This window comes from Terrapene carolina, unplaced genomic scaffold (genome assembly GCF_002925995.2).
Source record: "Terrapene carolina triunguis isolate 2854851 unplaced genomic scaffold, T_m_triunguis-2.0 Scaffold175, whole genome shotgun sequence".
In the NCBI taxonomy this organism is placed as follows: Eukaryota; Metazoa; Chordata; order Testudines; family Emydidae; genus Terrapene; species Terrapene triunguis.
The window spans coordinates 65,510-83,046 of NW_020664526.1; the positions used below are offsets into that span (position 1 = coordinate 65,510).

General features: G+C 46.2%; 1 protein-coding gene across 1 annotated transcript; it reads left to right on the plus strand.

Moving 5' to 3' along the window:
* The first annotated feature begins 2,096 nt into the window (after window positions 1–2,096).
* On the plus strand, window positions 2,097–10,470 carry LOC113406985 (SLIT and NTRK-like protein 6). The gene is made up of 2 exons (XM_026653994.2): window positions 2,097–2,164; window positions 9,375–10,470. Exons 1-2 carry the CDS (start codon window positions 2,097–2,099, stop codon window positions 10,468–10,470), a joined length of 1,164 nt encoding a protein of 387 aa, XP_026509779.2.
* Window positions 10,471–17,537: the final 7,067 nt, after the last annotated feature.

The following is a 17,537-nucleotide window of genomic DNA, read 5'->3' on the forward strand; positions in this document are numbered from 1 at the left end:
CAGTCCACCAGGGGGATATATGGTGCCTGGGTATACGGTTTCCACAGGGCACCTCTCCCTGGAGCAAGGGGAAAATGATTCCCAGTTAGTTGCAATGCCCCATATATCAGGCTTACGGCAGAGCCGCACTTGGGTCCTCAACAATTAGCTCACATCCATGAATGTCCTCTGCATGGAATACAATCTTGTCATTTGCAAGCTTATTCAAAGAGCTTGCTCCACAAACTACAAGCAAATGTACTGCTGAGCTAGAGTGGACCCAATTTCCTCCGATACTTGCTAGACTTCCCACTGTTATGTTCCCTTATTTTGCAAAGCCAATCGTCGAGTCTACTCGAAAGGTTCAGAATGATACCAAGGCTACAACCTACCATTTTTACACACTCGGTACATTTCCAAAGCAAGGTTTTCAATAGTAAAACATCCAGTGTAAGATGTTTAGAACATATCAAGGCAGGAATTGCACCCAGTTATTTTGCGGTGGGACAGGATTTAGCCAAAAAGCTTTTGCTATGTGCATCTTCTGATTAATGTCCTAATACACTCCTGCACCCTTGTGGGCTGATCCAAATGCCATTGAAGTCAGTGGAAAAGACCTCATTGACTTCAGTGGGCTTTGGATCAGGGCCATGGTATAACATAGAGGTGTGATCTGTACGCTTAAAAGGCTCAGGGAGTGTTTTTTGTGCCTGGTGTTCAGGCTTGTACTCCTCTTGTGGAAGGTATATATTAGAGTAGGAAAGGGATATATGTATATTTTTGAATTAGATTGAAGTCTAGGAGCTGCTTGCTTGACACAAGTTATGTGAAAATGTACAATGTAGAGCAAGAGACGATGTCTGGGAAGTTCTGAAAGCTCTGTGTATATTAAGGTCTCACCTGTTTGGTGAGGAGATGAAAGCTGTTTGCAGGGAGAGGCAGGTGGCAAGCGTCATTTTGTTAGTTTCCTGCCTCCAGCTGTCTGAATTATTAACACTTTCCTTTCTAGCCAAACCCTTCTCTCACACACACATACACTTCAACAGGTCTCTGAGTACAGCAGCATTCAACACTTCCACCATCCACCTCTGTTTTTTCCATCAGCTCTCGCTGCTGGATGAAAGACACCTGACAGGCACAGCAGACAGAGTATCAGGCAACTAGAAAGGTAAGGACTCTTTGAATTTCTAGCATGCACCAATGTGGGGTAAAAACACATTGCATAACTGTGAAGGATGTGGCTTACAAGGCAAAGATTTCAGATCCAGAGGATGAAATTTAATAATTCTGATTATTATCTCTAATGGGGGGTTATATTTATTATTGTACCCAGCAGGAGCTAATTAGTTAATTGCTGTTACCAGGTGCCATACTCCTCAGAAGGCATTGGAAAGGCAAAATGAGTGTGTTTGTGTTTTTGTTTATGACAAAGTTATTTGTAATGTCTAGCCATGAATGTTGGCTGGGAGAAAACAAGTGTACCAACACAGATTTATTTAGTATTCATATATGTGTGAATTATTTTCTGTGAGGCATGGGGGTCCTTTGGCTTCATGAGAAAATAGGTTGCTTTCCTATAAACGTTCTCCTCTGATCCAATGAGGGTGGCATCAAGACTTCAACATTTGCAGAACATTTATTATGGCGATGCTCATTTGCACTACCGAATACCTAGAGACGCTGACTTACTTGGAGCCCCATTGTGCTAGATGCCGAACGGACCAGAGTTAGAGACTGTCCCTTGCAGTGTCAGGGCTTGTAGTGTAAATATACCCACAGCACGCATCATTCTTTCTGCTTCTATTTGCAAAAAATGTTGGCAATCCAGAGCCAAGAAAATAATTGTGCCTTTTATTTTAAAAGACAGCTCAAGCTGAAGAGGTGCTTAACAAGCATCGTAGTTTCAACTGCACAAAATGGGGGCATTCCAGATTTTAGTAGCTTTGGGCTGATCAGGCTTTTCTTGTGGAAGAGAGTGAAGGGTGCAGAAGAGCTACTTTAAAGCTGGGGAGAGAACAATTGCAACTGATTCTAAGAGTTAAAAAACAAAGCGTGCAAGGCAGTGGAAATCAGCCTGTGAAATATTTCTCTTACGGAGTTGGGAACATCATTCGATTATGACGAAGACAGAGCCTGCTTGCATTTCTCTTCTTTTTAGCCTCATTGTTATGGAAATAGAAGAGCAGTATCCTTACCCTTTCTGCTTTTCCATAGATAATAACCAAATGGGACGTTTCCATTTCTAATTTCTCTGAGGTTACCATACCCATTCCCGTGTTCCTGGGCCTTGTATCCTCCAGTACATTTTTAGTGTCTTCTCCAGTGAAGTCTTAAATAGCTGAACTAATGAGGTTTCTGCTATTTCATTTGGGGGACTATTCCACAGTGTAATAACCCCCAGATTGGGAGCTCTTCTGCGTAGTGACTGTCTTATTTTGAATGCCTGTCTGGAAAGCACTTCCCACATTGTGGGCACTACCGTAAACAAATCGTAAACATCAACAATAGCTGTTAGGAAGGTACGGAGATAGCGGCGCTGTTATTGAAAACAATACATCTCCACAACTAGGAAGAAAGACCTCTCGAATCCTTCCTCTGAACCCCATCCACTGCAAAACTTGTTAGGTACATTTAATCCTGCCAAAGACAGCTGGCTGAGACGTAGAAGATAACAGAATAACAGTGTTGCGTCCCGTCTGCTAGCGGTGCCAAACACAACAGACACCTCTCTGTGTGAAATGCTGGTTCAGCAGCAGTGGGAATGAAAATAACTTAATTGTGCTAATCCTTCATTAACATCTGTCTCTTTCTTTCCAAATATATCTTCTCTGCTATTCAGTTAGAAAATTCTAGCAGAGGAATCAATGCTCTTCATCAGATTGTTAGTGTGTCTGGAAACATTGTGAATTCACTGTAGCTTTTGTGAAGTGCTGAGCCCTGGACTCTAGAGGGCACATTCTCATTTGCACTAAGGCCCCTTTACACCATGCTGGCAGCGTAAAGGGCCCTTTAATGGGGTGTGTTTGACATACTTCCCCAGGGCGCAACCTGGAACTGGGGTACCGCTGAGCCCTCTGTCATACCAATCTGGGCCCCCCTCACACTTTGAGGCTGTGACCAGCTGCAGTCCTCTCCAGGTCTTGCACTTACACAGCCCCACACAAGCAGGGACACACCCAGCTGCAGTTACATGAATGCTTTCACCAGCCACTCATGAACCAACAATAGAGAGGATCCTGCCAGTTCCCCCCAGCTCCCCTGCACCGCTACAGATTGGAGACCGACTGGCTAAGCTGTGTACCCCAGAGCTGTACCGTCTTGCGCTGGTCAAAAGCCTGACTCATGTAAGTTTGTTACCCAGTCCACCCTTCCCTGAATGTGGAGAGGACTATGCACCAGCCTCTGTTCCTGAGCAGATTTCGCTTTGCACTTCAAACATATTGTTTTAGGTAAAAAATATAGAACAGATTTATTAACTACAGAAAGATAGATTTTTAATGATTATAAGTAATAAGTATACAGATCATAGAATCATAGAAGATTAGGTTTAGAAGAGACCTCAGGAGGTCATCTAGTCCAATCCCCTGCTCAAAGCAGGACCAACACCAACGAAATCATCCCAGCCAGGGCTTTGTCAAACCGGACCTTAAAAACCTCTAAGGATGGAGATTCCATCACCTCTCTAGGTAACCCATACCAGTGCTTCACCACCCTCCTCATGAAATAGTTTTTCCTAATATCCAACCTAGACCTCTCTCACTGCAACTTGAGACCATTGCTCCTTGTTCTGTCATCTGCCACCACTGAGAACAGTTTAGCTCGATCCTCTTTGGAACCCCCCTTCAGGTAGTTGAAGGCTGCTATCAAATCCCCCCTCACTTTTCTCTTCTGCAGACTAAACAATCCCAGTTCCCTCAGCTTCTCCTCATAAGTCGTGCTCCAGCCCTCTGATCATTTTCATTGCCCTCCGCTGGACTGTCTCCAATTTGTCCACATCCTTTCTGTAGTGGGGGGCCCAAAACTGGGTGCAGTACTCCAGATGTGGCCTCACCAGTGCCGAATAGAGGGGAATAATCACGTCCCTCGATCTGCTGGCAATGCTCCTACTAATGCAGCCCAATATGCCATTAGTCGTCTTGGCAACAAGGGCAAACTGCTGACTCATATCCACCTTCTCGTCCACTGTAATCCCCAGGTCCTTTTCTGCAGAACTGCCGCTTAGCCAGTCGGTCCCCAGCCTGTAGCAGTGCATGGGATTCTTCCGTCCTAAGTGCAGGACTCTGCACTTGTCCTTGTTGAACCTCATCAGATTTCTTTTGGCCCAATCCTCCAATTTGTCTAGGTCACTCTGGACCCTATCCCTACCCTCCAGCATATCTACCTCTCCCCCGAGCTTTGTGTCATCTTCAATCAAAGTAGATTACCTAAGAAATAAAACAAAATTGCAATCTAAGTTCCATAAACTAGACAGGATTTGAATCAAGCAGTGTCTCACCCTGATGGTACAACAGTTCACCAATCTTCCATTCCTTCTTTCCTGCCTGGGACCACCTTCCCAGTTCAAGTCTTTTGTTTTCCAGACGTCTTTCCAGGTGTTGAGCTGGGGGGAGGGGGAGTGAGGCCAAGTGATGATGGCACTTCCCCCTTTCATAGCTTTTTCCATGTGAAGGGAACTTCATTGTTTCAAACAAAGTCCTCAGCACAGTTTGTGGAAAAGTACAGGCACAAGTTGGAGTCCAGTATCACATGATCTGGTCACATGCCCTTGCATGCTTCGATGAGTCATAGCAGCCATTATCCATATACTGGCTGAAGCATCCACAGGAAAACCCATCAGCTGGGGATAATCTTCCATGGCCTATTGTGTTTTTTAATGGGCCGTCACCCTGAATGGTTCATCCACAATGTGCTGGCTAGATTGGATGTAAACTACCTTGTGGGTGTTACCCAGGAGCAAACACATTTGAAATACAGGTACATAATCAATATTCATAATTTCAGTTACAAAAATGATACATGCATACAAATAGGGTAATCATATTCAGCAAACCATAACTTTTCCATTGACACCCTACAAACATACACCTCTATCCCGATATAACGCTGTCCTCGGGAGCCAAAAAATCTTACCACGTTATAGGTGAAACCGCAATATATCGAACTTGCTTTGATCCGCCGGTGTGCGCAGCCCCGCCCCCCCAGAGCACTACTTTACCGCGTTATATCTGAATTCGTGTAATATCGGGTCGCATTATATCGGGGTAGAGGTGTATTTTGTAGACACCCTACACATCATATTTTGTACAAGATTTGTTGCAATTATATAACACTAGTAAATATGGGGGTTCCAGGGTGTTGCTTTGGGGTACACAGTTGGCACAGTGTACAATAAAGATTACATTTACACCTCCAATAAAACCCCTTTCGGACCCTGAGAACCAATCTACCAGGTCTTCAGAAGGTAGGAATGGAGAAGAGGGAGAGAAAATATTTGTACTAAGTATCACTAAAGGGTTTGCAAAAGATCTGCTTAATTAGATGAAACTCCAAACAACTTTAGGTTCTCCCACTCCTAACAAAACTAGGAGAGAGGAGGAAAAATAAAAACAGGTTTCCTGAGGTGCGGGGAGCTCTTGCAGGTTTAACTGCAGGTGGAAAGGTGGATTACCATGATTACACCCTGGTGTTCAGATATTTTTTCATTTAATATTTAAATGTAACCATTATGTCTTTGCTAAGTGCTGAGTAACCTATTTCCCTTCAAGTAGATGAAGCTGCAGCTCGGCTGATAAGCTCTGTTGATGTTAGCAAGCAGAAGACCACAATGTACATTCTTTCCAATAAGTAGGTAAGAGACCTCCAGTAATTGTTTAGGTAGTGATGGTTCCTGCTCCGAGATCTCAACACGACTTACTTAGAAAGCTGTGTTTCTGACCCTGGCCACTCCAATGATTCCAGATCTCAAGACTTGTGGATCCAAAGACAGTAAATGCAGCATGGTAGAAGGAGAGGTTGTCTATGCTGCTCCCCAATTAGTTCAAGGGGTCATGGTTGAGTGACATAAGGCATTCCTTGCCCGGCGTTAAACACTGCCACAGCAGCATTCCCAGACCCTTGTAACCAGGTGGGTGAGAAGCCATGGGATTGGGAGTCACAGTTCCCTAAATCAGCACTGACCCCCAGGTCTGCTGTGCTGAGTACCAGTTATGTTCTGCAGGTTCGAGCTCTGACTACCAAGCTACTGGCCCTAGCTTGGAGCTCTTTCAAAGACCTAATACATGATTGGCTAAGACATTTTTTCTCAAACTAGAAGCCAGCTGTTTACAGGGTGCTGGCTTGTCTCATTTGCAGCTGGTGACGTGCATTAGTTAAGACATACCTACAAATATATGATATATAAAATGAAATGTTTTCCTGATGTTGTTTTCCATGTCAATAGTTGCTGCAGTTCCCAAAGAAATGTTATATAAGGAAATGCATTCTGTGTGATGGTGACTGGGAAATGTTGTAACGAAGTTTTGAGAATTCCTGGTCTACAACACTTGCCTTGTGTGTTACAGTGCAGCTAACCAAAATGATCTGGACAAATTGGAGAAATGGTCTGAGTTAAACAGGATGAAGTTTAACAAAGACAAATGCAAAGTGCTCCACTTAGGAAGAAAAAATCAGTTTCACACATACAGAATGGGAAGAGACTGTCTAGGAAGGAGTACGGCAGAAAGGGATCTAGGGGTTATAGTGGACCACAAGCTAAATATGAGTCAACAGTGTGATGCTGTTGCAAAAAAAGCAAACATGATTCTGGGATGTATTAACAGGTGTGTTGTGAGCAAGACACGAGAAGTCATTCTTCTGCTCTACTCTGCTCTGGTTAGGCCTCAGCTGGAGTATTGTGTCCAGTTCTGGGCACCGCATTTCAAGAAAGATGTGGAGAAATTGGAAAGGGTCCAGAGAAGAGCAACAAGAATGATTAAAGGTCTTGAGAACATGACCTATGAAGGAAGGCTGAAAGAATTGGGTTTGTTTAGTTTGGAAAAGAGAAGACTGAGAGGGGACATGATAGCAGTTTTCAGGTATCTAAAAGGGTGTCATAAGGAGGAGGGAGAAAACTTGTTCACCTTAGCCTCTAAGGATAGAACAAGAAGCAATGGGCTTAAACTGCAGCAAGGGAGGTCTAGGTTGGATATTAGGAAAAAGTTCCTAACTGTCAGGGTGGTTAAACACTGGAATAAATTGCCTAGGGAGGTTGTGGAATCTCCATCTCTGGAGATATTTAAGAGTAGGTTAGATAAATGTCTATCAGGGATGGTCTAGACAGTATTTGGTCCTGCCATGCGGGCAGGGGACTGGACTCGATGACCTCTCGAGGTCCCTTCCAGTCCTAGAATCTATGAATCTATGAAAAACCCCATTAGGCCTGCTGATTCTTACACCAATGTTGTTGTTAGGGTTGCCAAGCATCCAGTTTTCAACCGGAACGCCCGGTCGAAAAGGGATCCTGGCGGCTCCAGTCAGCACCATTGATCAGTGGTGCAGTGGGGCTAAGGCAGGCTCCCTGCCTGCTCTGGCTATGCGCGACTCTTGGAAGTGGCCAACATGTCCCTGTGGCTCCTAGGTGCAGGGGCAATCAGGGAAGCTCCGCGCACTGCTCCCCCGCCCCAAGTGCCGGCTCCACAGCAACCGTTGGCTGAGAACCATGGCCAGAGAACCATGGCCAGAGAACCGTGGGCAGCACGCGCCATGCAGAGCCACCTGGCCACCTCTGCACCTAGGAGCTGAACATGCTGGCCGCCTCTGGGAGCCGCGCAGAGCCTGAGCAGGCAGGGAGCCTGCCTTAGCCCTGCTGTCCCACCGACCGGGAGCCACCTGAGGTAAACGCTGCCTGGCTGGAGTCCGCACCCCGAACTCCCTCCTGCACCCCAACTCCCTGCCCCAGGTCAGAACGCCCTCCTGGAGCCTGCACCCCCTCCCACACCACAGCCCCCTGCCCCAGCCCTGAACCACGTCCCGCACCCAAACTCCCTCCTGGAGCCCGCACCCCCTCCTGCACCTCAAGCCCCTGCCCCAGCCCTGAGCCCCCTCTCGCACCCTGAACCCCTCATTTCTGGCCCCACCCCAGCGCCCACACCGCCAGCTGGAGCCCTCCCGGACCCCAACCTCCCGCCCCAGCCCAGTGAAAGTGAGTGAGGGTGGGGGAGAGCGAGCGATGGAGGGAGGGGGGATGGAGTGAGTGGGGGCGGGGCTTTGGAGAAGGGGTGGAGCAAGGGTGTTCAGTTTTATGCGATTAGAAAGTTGGCAACTCTAGTTGTTGTTGTAACTATTACAAATATCTGTGCAGGAAAAATCTAAGCCAGAAATGAATTCAGATGCACCAAAAAGCATAAGACAGAAATAATTGAAAATCACCATAAATATAATCCAAAATGAACACTATCTCTCTCCCCCTCTCCCCACCTTCTCTTTCATTAAGTATAAATGCTTAAATGGAATCCTTTGAAAGACCACTGTGTGTTGTCCATCTTGAGAAATATCTGATGTAGCCATTAGCATCTGCTGTTTTCACCTAGCTGTCAAAGATGTTGTCCAGGGGTGCCTTTGCCAGCCAGTGCCCTCTCCTGGCTGTGGGAAGTGTCGCAGTGACTTTGCCTCAGTTTCCCCCCACCATGCCAACAGCTATTTGGCCCTGTGCCAGGTAGCTTCCATTTCTGACTCCAGCTCTCTGGCCAAGTCATGTATAGTCTCTCCCCTTGTGGGACAATAAAGAGTCTGATAGACCAGGAGTCCTAGCAAAGGGTGGATAATTGCAGGGCCCTGCAGAGTCCTGACCCCTTTGCTTCAAGGCATTTTACTATCACCTTTGTGGGAGATGGTAATGGAACCCAGACTCTTCCACGCCTTTGGGTTCTAGCCCAGGGACCCTGCATTACTCAGCTGGGACCAGCTCCTCAGCCTTGCTTGCTTTTTTCCTGGGCTGCTTCCTACCTCACCTCTCCTGTAGGCCTTTTCTAGACTCACGTTCTCTGATTCTCCCTCACTGGAAGCCCAACATGCTGGACAGCTTCCTGTCAGTCTACTGCTGAAGGAGTCTTCTCTCCTAGTCCCTCAGTTTGTCCCTCCCCTCTAATCTGCAGCCTTCTTATCCCCCAGCTGTTGCTGGCCCAGAAATTAACTGCAGCTGAGGAGATAGCCAGCCAACCTGATAACCCCTGCATGGGCCATGGCAGAACAGGGTCTATACATACCTGGCAGAGGTGTAACAGTTTTAACCTAGTAAAGGCAATGGAAGCCACGTGGAAGCCTGTAACATTGAAATATGTGCTTTCCTTCCTATATTATGCCCAATATGCTACATATAGTTGTAACATATGCTTACATCTTTTATTCCTCTTGTACAGATACACTAGAGTACATGCAAGGAGGCGGAAGATGCGTGTCCACTATTTAATCTGGATTTGGATTCACTTCTCCTTTGGCGAGTCTGAATTTCATTACCCATGTCAGGAAATCTGCCTTTGCAAAGAAGGGGCCAAGTTTGTGAACTGCTCGGGAGTCAATGTGACTGACAACCTCATCTTCCCACCTGAGACTGAGCACTTGGATTTGTCCATCAGTAACCTGTATTCTGTTCCAAGCAAAGTTCTGAGATCCCTGTGGAAGTTACAAGTTCTACTTCTGAGTGGGAACTACATCACCGAAGTTGGAGAGAGAGCATTTAGCTCTCTAGAGAGACTCCAGAAGCTTGATATCCATAGAAATGAGATTACAGTGCTTGGGAGCAGTTTTTCCACAGGGCTCAGTTCTCTCAGAGAGCTGAATTTGTCCTATAATAGGCTCCAGGAACTATATTACAGGAATTTCCAGCATTTTGAGAACCTTCAGAAGCTCAGCTTCCAAAATAACAACATCTCCTCCATAGAAATGGGAGCCTTCCGGAGTCTGACCCGCTTGAGGCAGCTTCATCTTCAAAATAATCACCTCTTGAACCTCCACAATGGGGTCTTCTCCATGCTGCAGCATTTAGAGTTTCTGAACTTGGAGGGCAACAGGATAAAGACGATTGCTCCTGGGGTCTTTACATCCTTGAACAGCCTAACGGTACTTAACTTGGTGCACAATGAAATTGAACATATCCGATTCAAAACCTTCCTAACAATCCAGACCCCTGGGACACACATCTTGCTCTCCTACAACCCGTGGATCTGCGACTGTGACCTGCAGAGAGTCTTTGCAAAGCTGCACAGTGTCAAGCGGCTGATCTTGGATGACTACGACAACATGACATGCATGGAGCCGCAAGTCCTGAGAAACCTGTCCCTGTCATCAGTGGACACCCAGCTCTGCGTCGCAGAGACTGTGACGGTTCTCGTCATTACCTTCACAGTGTTCATTACTGTGGTGGCAGCTATTGTGATGGCTGAGAGGAACAGGAAGAAAAGGACAGGCAAGCACTGGAGTGAGGACAGTGACATCTCTTACGAATCACAAGACTGAGCTTGCTATCAGGGCCTTTCTCCATAGCTTTTATTACTTGAACATGTAATAAGCAATCTAGGTCAGACTTTGCGGTTTCTTTTGGAGGATGGTTAGGACAAAACATTGGTGGCTGTAGCCTGAGCTCTGTCCTGCCAGATGGTGAAGAACCTCACCTGAAAGGAAGGCAAAAGTTTGAAACAACTTCCTCAGAAGGGACTTGTTGGACAGGTTGTTTCTGCCCCCGGAGACACACACCTGCTGCTTGTTCCTTGTGATTTTAGCACAAGCTCCATGACACCAGAGTGTTTGTACTGAACCTTCCACTACAGTGAAAAGAACAAAACTTAACTGCCAATTATAGGGATAACCTCAAAGTTAAAAATCACATCCGATAGTTAAAGAAAGAAGCTCTTGCCTTGCTACTGAGTCATGTCACTGCAGATTATTTAAATAGAGTGTCCTCTCCAGAGCCTTCTATGTCTCTTTACCTCTCGTCTTCCCTGCCTTGCTCTACACCCACAGTGCTCAAGAAGACTATGCCCTACATGATTGTGATTTGCATCAAACTACTGCAGGTGATTGCAACTCACCTCCCACAATTCTCCTATCCCCTGGAGGTCTGGCAAGAGGTGAGCATTTGGCAAGGTAATCCAAAACCAAAAATCCAAAACCAAATGGAATCAGGGTCTGAATCATTCCACCCAGAGACTCTCTCTCCCTCATGGGATTCTGTGTGGTGAGTAGCCTGAGGCTATCAAGCAGATGACACAACATTCATCACCCTCGTTTGTAAGACCACTCATGACAACAGTAATTCTTAGAGGGACCAGGTGGGGAAGGGAATATCTTTTATTGGACCAACTTCTGTTGGTGAAGGAGACAAGCTTTCAAGCTACACAGAGCTCTTCTTCGGGTCTTTGTCTCTCTAATATCCTGGGACCAACACAGCTGCAACAACACTAGGAAAAAAATTCTTATCACAACCAAATGGACCTGAATCTCACTTTTATTTCTTGGACTGTAAAGGGTTCCTGTTTCTAGATAAATTTGCATAAAAAACATTGAGATATTTCAAAGAATGCCAGACTTCCATTCCACCTTGCCCCCCCCCCGCATTCCCCTCCTTCCCTCCTCTGCCTATTCATGTATGTCTTCCCCTATTTTGTTACTGGTACCACAACCCTAGCACATTATGCCTATGTAGGATTGTCTGGTCTTGCAACTTCAATGAGTTGTAAAATTGCATAGGTATGTAATTCTCTTGGCGGTCCTGTGAAGCATGCAGTATTTGGGAATTTACACAAGCTGTAAATTGTATAAATTTGTACTTTTCATTGTTTGTTTGTTTCTCTAAGAAAATTCATCATCATAAAAAACCCTACCAGGGTGAATTTGAAAATCTCGTTGATTGTTTTCACCAGTTCTGCTGTTTCCCTGTTGCATTTGACTCAGCCTCGACAGTGAAAGTGGACTGATGTGCTTCTCTGTTTTCATTTTCTGGTCCAGGTTCTTATCTGGGGCTGAGAACTAGGCGTAGTTTTGCGGGAGGACACAAAGGCCACCTTGGAACCTCCCAATCTTGGAATCACTCAGCACCAGTGCATATTAGAGCAGTCTTCAGGCAGCTCTGTTGTTCACTGGCTACACACAGCCTCCAGGCCTTGTTCTGGTAGCACAGGATACAAAGACACCCCAATTATAACCCCTTTCCTCCAGCCATGCCCCTACACTATCTGTAGGGAAGGCATGGTGTCAAAGCCACTACACAAGCTCTCTGCAGTTGAGACCCTCTGTCTAGGCACCAGGTATGCAAGCTTTGGGGCAGCTTTGGGCCACAAGAACATTGCAAACTTGCCTTAAAACAAGGCAGGATTTGGCAACTTTCTTTAGTTAGTCTCACTTTCTAGTGACCGTATACCAGCCCATTGCTGCTCTGTTTCAGTTTCCAGCACTGCAGGAGAATAGTTGGTTACAAATGCTGCTGCTTATTTTTAATTATTTATTTATTCAGGAAGTTTCAAGGGGTTTATTACCAGAGAAAACTCTCCAGTCTCTACTTTGTATCTCTGATCTCTATTCTGAGTGAGCAGAAATCACTCCACTCTGAGATGGATGCTGCAGACCATTGAGCATGCTCAGTAAGAATTTAGGATTTCTTTTTAAAAAGTGCCCCGGCAAAGAGCCAAGTGGGTGTGGCTCAGCAGAACCACAGCTCTGAGGTGAAGGACATCAGTGAGCATGTGCAAGATTGGCAAGTATTGAACATGTGCAGTAAGGGGTGACAGAGAGGTCAGTCAGCTAAGCCACTAACTGGTCAGAACCCACTCAGACCAGTCAGAGCTTGTTTTAAAGGTCAGACCTGTCAATCAGAATTCTGAGGTAATGGTCAAGACTGAACATGTGCAAGTGAGGTAACTAGCTAGGAATAGGAATCTATATAAAGAAAGAGCTACCATGTAGCATAAAAGGCCAGCTGCCAGCAGCATTTTTGGAGTCCAGAAGCTGCATCTGAGAGGCAGAGAGCCGTGCAGGGAGAGCCGGTAAGCCAGGAAGAGAAGCCAAAGAAAAACGGCTGCAGAGTGAGAAAAGAAAGCTGGAGTGGAGCAGAACTGACTGACCAGGCGCTGAACAGCAGCAGCAATAATTTGATTTTTAAAGGAAAGCAGCAACAAACTTATAGATTAAGTTTAATATTCTTTTAGTTATAATTTTAGTATAAGTATAGTTTAGGTTAGTTTTTTGCAGTATTTAATATGTATGTGCATGAAGTGTGTGTGTGTTTTAATTGTTTTTTATCTATGTAAACTTTAAAGCAATTTAAGATCTGCTGTCAGCCATTTGTTGCAAACTGGCCACTTGCAACAAATTGCTTCACTTAATATATTTGAACTTCGTGCTATTGTAGTATAAGTGCTCTTTAACATGCAATAAGGGATCTGTGTCTCGGGAATTTTGTGCCTTATTTAGGATTTTTAGGATACACGATATTAGGGATTATTAGTTACTTTAATAAAAAGATACCTTGTTCTGGAAGGATTATTGCCTGTGTCAATTACTTTATCGGAAGGTTATATCCGTGTCCTTTAGCGTTTCCTTAGCAACCCCAGGAACTTTGACCTCGGGAAAAACAGATTAAGGGGGCAATAGGCAGGTTAGTGTAGCCGTGCCCCAAAACTCATTTTTCAGGGTAACAGGTTTACAGTTCCTTGCCATGTAAGTATCAGAGACAAGAGAATCATTACAAGGGTGAGCAATTTGCTTAGAGAACCATTCTGCACTAATCTTATCATCAGATCTCTGTACTTAACCAAGTGTTCGCATTTACAGAGTGAACTTCTTTTCACTACCCACAACATTTGTTTCTGGTGATTTTGTTAAATGGAGTGAAAGCTCTGATTACACCTATTTAACAAACCAGGGACATCTATCAAATGTTAATACTCACACAAATTGGACTGGTATGCTGCATTTTTTTTTTTTTTTTTTTTTTTTGTGTTTTAATTTCTGCAGACAACCTTCCTAACAAAAAAATGTTTGTATATGAGCGGGATGGGGTATCCAGACCCCACACTGGAGAAGAAGGGGTTAAGGAGCTGCTGTGGCACACCTGGCCTCACCTCACTGCAAAGCCTGAACAGGCTGGAGGAGGATCTTAAAAAGGAGGAGGCAGAGCAGCTCCATGACAAGCAGACAGGGGAGGTGAGCTGACTTGTGTGCTGAGCTACTGGGAAGGAGCACTACAGGGGCTCTTGTTGCCTGAAGCATGGTGCTACTGACCTGACCAAGCCTGCAAAGGAAGGACCGGTGACATTTGCAAGGTCCGAAACTTTGTATGTGTTCAGTTATTTACTCTACCCCTTGGGAAGAGAGAGCACTGGTAGGAAGTGAGCCAAGGAAGCAGCTGCATAGTACACCAAGGTGCAGCACTCAGCTGCCTACCATTGGGCCCTGGATGGGAATGTGGTGAAAAGGTTTGGCCTGGGCTTCCCTACCAACCCCTAAAGAGGGGACAACAACAGAAATCTATCCCTTGGCAGGGACCACTCTGAAGGTAGAAGGGTCCCGATGCCAAGATGTGGACCCAAAGGGGATGCTGTCAAGCCTTTGCTGACTTCTAAAGACCTTGCCATGCATGACCTGGCCAGAGGCCTATGCCACTAAAAGGATATCTCCACCACAGGGTGGAGATATAGTGAGAAAGGGGAACTCCCTAGAGCAGGCCTGCACAACATGTGGCCCGGGGGCCGCATGCGGCCCACGTTGGCTCACTGTGCGGCCCGCGGGGGGTGAGTAGGCAAGCCGCGGGTGAGGGAGGGGGGCTGAGGAGGCAAGCGAGCCGGCAGTGGCGAGGGGGCAGGTGAGCCAGCGGCGGGGGAGGAGAGCTGAGGAGGCGAGTGGTGAGTCGGTGGTTGACCTGTTCTACTGATCTGGTCTGGCTCCCATCCCCTCTCCAAGGGTTGCAGCTGTCTGGAGGTGGCTGCCTTCCACGTCTTCCTCATTCACACCTCATTCATTCAACAGGGCAATTGATTACAAAGTGGGGGGAAGATCTTATTCTACTTCTAGCAAAAAGACAGTTTTCTTTTACCTTAATTATACTACTTAGGGGCCCGCTATAACACATTACCAAGGTTCAATACTGCTGTTTCGGTGGGGCGGTGCTGGGGGGGGTGTTGTTTTGGGGGGGCTGGGTGGCGCTGGGGGGGGTGTTCAGCAGGGCCGGGGTGTTTCGGCCCTCAGCTGTTTTCTTTGGAGTAATATGGCCCTCGCCGCTTTACGAGTTGTGCAGGCCTGACTTATACTGTATAAATCTGATATTACTCTAAACGAGTCAATGGTTTTATAATGGGGTAACTAAAAAATAACAAAACAAAACAAAACAAAAAGAAAAACCAGGCCCATAGGCTTTATCCTTCCTGTGTAATGGATTAAATTTTTCTGTCATGAGTTTGTTCTTTTTTCTGTTTTCACAAAACATGCAATACACATCAACTTCACTATGGGAAAATTTTTCCTAATCTTCAATCTACTGGGGAAATGCCTGAAAAAAACACAGAAATCACCTCCCAGAATCTACACGATTTAGACATTTATGCTCCAATACGTCTGTTGGTCTATAAGGTGCCACAGGACTCTTTGTCGCTTTTTACAGATCCAGACTAACACGGCTATCCCTCTGATACTTGACACCATTTAGACAATTTCTGATGTAAATTTCTTAATGAAATGATTGAGTTCTATCTTTCTAGGCTTTTATACCATATTATCAATGCAGCTACCTGACCAACTGAATGATCCCTTAAAATTGTAGCATAGTAAAAGAGGAAATTAATTCACAAAAGAAGACCAGGCATTTTAACTGCTTTTATTAGACCATACTGCTGCATTTGAAAAGAGCCTTGCAATCAAGTCAATGTCATTTCTCCCAAATCTGGGGTGGCAGTCTCCCCTTTGCTCTGTTCTCACTTAACAGGGACAGGAGCAGGGGCAATCCTTCTCTTGATGGCTCTGCTGCCATTCCTCTTCTTGGAAGGTAAAACCACAGGCTGATTTAAGTGCAGGACTCCGCCCTGAGAGATGGTGACACCTCCCTGCAGTTTCTTGAGCTCTGAGTCGCTGTGAATGGCCAGCTGCAAGTGCCGTGGGGAAATCCGACGCTTCTTGCTGCGTGCAGCGACTTCCCCAGCAATATCCACAAGCTCACGAGTCACTTATTGAAGCACCGCGGCCATGTATACTGGGGCTCCAGCTCCAATACGGTCTGCAAATTGTCCTTTGCGGAGCAATCTGTCTATGCGACTGACCGAGAACTGCAGCCCAGCCCGGGAAGAACGGGTGATTTTGGCCTTAGGGTCTTTTGCGGTTGAGGTCTCCCCAGAGTGCTCAGACTCCGACTCAGACTCAGTCTCAGACATGTTGCAGACTTCTAGTGTTCCAGCAACACTTGGCTTGACTTTCTTGGCTTTCTTTTGTTTTCTCTGCTTGGTTTACCTGAGTCTTTCCTCAGGAATTGGCCTGCCTAGCTTTTTTCTTGACTTGCTTGGCTTCAGTGTGTTGGGGACCCCCCCTAGGCATAGCTACCAGGTAACTCAGGAGAGTGGAAGACCAAAGTGTCGATGAAGCTCTTTTGCTCTGGGCCTAGCGGAACCCCCAGACTCCATCTTGTGAACTCTCACTTACTTCTGTGTGTAATGCTTACAGGCTACAGCAAAAATGTATTGGTCAGCGTTTTTAGCAAATGGCTTCAGTTTCACTCACACTAGCAGAAATAATAAAAATAAGAAAAAAAAATAGTTAGTTTTGCAAATGTCTAACTCAAGGCCGCAGAGACTGGGAAAGTTTTCTCACAGGCGTATGGGAACTTTTCTAATTGTAACGGCTAGAAAAGGGAGGGGTGGAAGAAATACTAGGAAGTTAACAGACAGAGGCTTACATAGAAACTGCTTGAAGTATAAAAAGGTAAAAGTTATTTGTATTTGTTGCACTGAATTTGAGACATGCTGGTCTCCTAGTGTCATTTCAGAGCTCTGGAATAAACTTGGCTTGCTTTCTCCCCTCGGTGTCTTTATTGGTGCTAAGCACACCGGGCCAACGGACCATTTGAAGTCCGCCTTGAGCCCCTCAGGCGGTGACAGTTTTGGCGCACAACGTGGGGCTCGAGGCTGAAATTTAGCCTTGCCCGGATCCCTCCTGGTGGCCGACGGATTACGACGACGACCGACGCCCAGAGCGCTCACCGGTGACTTCATCGGGGGGCCTCGGCAGAGACGTGGTTTGCTCGACCCCGGAGGGCACAACGGTGCAACGCACACAGACAGTGGAGAAGCAGGGTGGGGAACCGGTCCCGTGGATAGAGCGACGGTGCAGAACCGGACCCTTGGATAAGGTAGGAACAGTCCAGTGGGGACTTTATCTGTTTTGACCTGGGGACGCCCAGAGTCTGCCTGTTTTGACCTGGGGACGCCCAGAGTCTCCCTCAGTATGGGGCAGGGACAGAGTACAGCCGGCAGGGGACAGTGTACACCCTTAGAATGCATTCTGGTGAACTGGAAAGTGTTTGGATCTGATCAGTTAATTAAAAGTAA

Bases quoted from the DNA above. Each gene is read 5' to 3' on its own strand.
- LOC113406985 (XM_026653994.2), top strand. From the start codon at position 2,097: ATGACGAAGACAGAGCCTGCTTGCATTTCTCTTCTTTTTAGCCTCATT. The intron at 2,165-9,374 runs GTATCCTTACCC...CCTCTTGTACAG, and splicing joins GTTATGGAAATAGAAGAGCA to ATACACTAGAGTACATGCAA.